This window comes from Physeter macrocephalus, unplaced genomic scaffold (genome assembly GCF_002837175.3).
Source record: "Physeter macrocephalus isolate SW-GA unplaced genomic scaffold, ASM283717v5 random_317, whole genome shotgun sequence".
Classification (NCBI taxonomy): Eukaryota; Metazoa; Chordata; class Mammalia; order Artiodactyla; family Physeteridae; genus Physeter; species Physeter macrocephalus.
Genome location: NW_021145638.1, coordinates 1 through 3,159, shown reverse-complemented (window position 1 = coordinate 3,159; position 3,159 = coordinate 1). Strand labels below are relative to the sequence as shown.

The following is a 3,159-nucleotide window of genomic DNA, read 5'->3' as shown; positions in this document are numbered from 1 at the left end:
CCCGACGGCCAGCCCGTCAGCTCTCGGCTCAGACGGGCGGGAGCCACGGCCCCGCTCGCTGCCCATTGTCTGCGCCCCTGACCGGTGTGCCCTGGTGCCACAGTGCGGCCCGGCGGGGCAGCCTCCTATCGTCACTTCAGCCAGCGCCGCAACTATAAGAGGCGGTGCCGCCCGCCGTGGCTGCCTCAGCCCACCAGCTGGGACCGCGAGCCATGCAGCCCGTCGCCCGCCCCCGGGGCTGCTAGAGCCAGACTGCGGACTCTCGCCACAGCCGCCACCGCCGCGTCCCGTCCCACCGCCGCGGGCAGCAGCCAAAGCCGCCCCAACTGCAGCACAGAAAGGGCAAGGCCGGGCAGGCCATGGGGCACTGGGCGCTGCTGCCTGGCTGGGTTTCCGCTACGCTGTTGCTGGCGCTGGCCGCTCTGCCTGCAGCCCTGGCCGCCAACAGCAGTGGCCGATGGTGGTAAGTGAGCTGGTGCGGGGTCGCCACTTGTCTCGGGGCACAGAGCCAGGGGCCAGCCCCATCCAGCTCCCACGCTCTGGGATCCGTCCGCAGACAGGCTCCCTCCAGCGCTCTGACTTCCCTTTGAGACACCGAGGGGCGCTCTGGGGCGGAGCTGCTCCAGAGGATCCAGCTCTGCTTAAGTGGGGTGAATGGTCCGCCCGGTGGCCCACGATACTCCAGCCAGGGAGCCCACTCCCATCTAGCACCGCCCTTCTTCCAAGAGCCCCAAACCGAGCCCCACGGCGGTAGTCACACCACAGGTTTCCCAGCCTCGGGAGAGAAAGGGCAGGCGTGCACTCAGAAAGAAGCCAAGTAGAGGGCGGAACTCCCAAGCATTTCACGCCTTGGGTGGGCACGGATGGCAGGCCAGGGTTTGCTCGCCAGGCTGCCCGGAAGCAGGCTCTGAGAGCCAAGGTGAATATCTAGTCTCCGGTTCTCCGTGCCTCTGCTGTCCAGCTCCGGGCGCAGGGCCCCGAGCAGCCCTAAGATCCCTGGGAACACAAAACTCTGGACGCCAAGTCCTTTCAAACTAGTGAGCCTGGGAGCGCGGAACTGTTACCTTGCTATTGACCTCCCGCCGCTCTCGCCAGCAAATAGCTCCAGGAAGAGGACAGGGTGGGCATGACCTTTCTGGTCAAGGTGCAGGTCCCCTTCCAGAGCTTGAGTTCCTATCATGCGTCTCACCAGGGGCATCGTGAACGTAGCCTCCTCCACGAACCTGCTGACCGACTCCAAGAGTCTGCAGCTGGTACTCGAGCCCAGTCTGCAGCTGCTGAGCCGCAAACAGCGGCGGCTGATCCGCCAGAACCCGGGGATCCTGCACAGCGTGAGCGGGGGGCTGCAGAGCGCTGTGCGAGAGTGCAAGTGGCAGTTCCGGAACCGCCGCTGGAACTGTCCCACAGCTTCGGGGCCCCACCTCTTCGGCAAGATCGTCAACCGAGGTGGGTACGCAGGAAGGTGACGCTTCCTGGACCAGGGGAACGCACGGTCACCCCCAGGGCAGGGGCGGGCAAGTGCAGGGAAGATGTCCGGGGCGCCGGCAGGGTCACGCGATCCACCCGCCAAGAGCTTCATGCCAGCACTAGCTCTGGGCCGGACTCGTTCTACCAGGGGCTTTCAAGCCGTGCACCTCGGGCACGAAGCTAACTTTCCTGAGCCACTGCCTCAGAGAAAGGGAGTTCCGAGTCGTGGACGCTGGCTGGCCACTGCTGTCCCTCAGCCCCTCTCAAAGCTGGTCTCTGCGGGCGTCTCTTACCTCCAGCCCAGCAAGTCTTGCATCGCTGACGGGGGCCGGGCCGAAAGTTTGGGCTGCGGAGAGGTCTTGGCGGTGCTGATTTCTTCCACTCCCCTCTTTCCGGCTTTTCTCTCTGGGGCTGCCCCACTTCCACCGAGAAGCCAGAATGCTCCCTGAGTCTCAGTAACGTGTGATTACAAAGCGTGGACGTGGTTGCGCGCCCACGCACTTGCTTCCTCCGTGAGACCAGCGTCCCAACAGAGCCGGTCGCCGGGCTTTCAGGGATCTAAGGAAGGATTTGGGGCGTGGGACTCAAGGGTCCCAAGCCCTCCACTGAAGGTGCCTGCTGCACCCCCGCCTGCCCCTAGCTGATCCCCGCTCCCTTTCCCAACAGGCTGTCGGGAAACAGCATTTATCTTCGCCATCACCTCGGCCGGGGTCACCCATTCGGTGGCGCGCTCCTGCTCGGAGGGCTCCATCGAGTCCTGCACGTGCGACTACCGGCGGCGCGGTCCTGGGGGCCCCGATTGGCACTGGGGGGGCTGCAGCGACAACATCGACTTCGGCCGCCTCTTTGGCCGGGAGTTTGTGGACTCCGGGGAGAAGGGGCGGGACCTGCGCTTCCTCATGAACCTTCACAACAACGAGGCGGGCCGCACGGTGAGCGGGCTTGAGGGTCACCGTACCCGAAACGGAACGGCAGGGTTCTCGGAGTTCCTCGCAGAGGCTAACCTCGAACTTGGGAAGTAACCGTCGGTGATAAGGTCAGGGGTTAGGGTAAGGAGCCAGGCGAGGGCGTCCGGAGGGCGCGGAGGCTTGGAAGGAAGCCAGAGGATGAAAGAGATAGTGGCTGACAACGGAGAGGTTAGAAGTCATGTAACCCATAGACTGTATTGCCTACAGCCCCTCCACTGTACAGGTTCAAAAATCCAGGTGGAGAGACAGAGACAGATTCGCCGGGTGGAGCGGAGGTGGGCTTAGTGTCCAAATCTCTGCGGGACAGTTCGCCCCTCCCTTCCTCTGTGCGCGGCTAGGCCTGGGCCTTTGCTGAGGTTCCGGCGACGTCCGGGAGGGGGCGGTATCTGGGAAGGTGGCCCTGACTCTGACAGTGCCCTGGAACACCCTTTCTTCTCCGTTTCCCCCAGACCGTGTTCTCCGAGATGCGCCAGGAGTGCAAGTGCCACGGGATGTCCGGCTCGTGCACGGTGCGCACGTGCTGGATGCGGCTGCCCACGCTGCGCGCCGTGGGCGACGTGCTGCGGGACCGCTTCGACGGCGCCTCGCGCGTCCTGTACGGCAATCGCGGCAACAACCGTGCCTCGCGGGCGGAACTGCTGCGCCTCGAGCCCGAGGACCCCGCTCACAAGCCTCCCTCCCCCCACGATCTCGTCTACTTCGAGAAATCGCCCAACTTCTGCAC

General features: G+C 64.8%; 1 protein-coding gene across 1 annotated transcript; it reads left to right on the top strand.

The window, feature by feature from the left end:
• Positions 1-329: 329 nt before the first annotated feature.
• Positions 330-3,154, top strand: WNT1 (Wnt family member 1; the record flags this gene model as incomplete). The annotated part of the gene is made up of 4 exons (XM_007107510.2): positions 330-463; positions 1,193-1,446; positions 2,134-2,399; positions 2,885-3,154. Coding segments are annotated over exons 1-4 (894 nt in total), but the record flags the coding sequence as incomplete, so codon positions are not given.
• Positions 3,155-3,159: the final 5 nt, after the last annotated feature.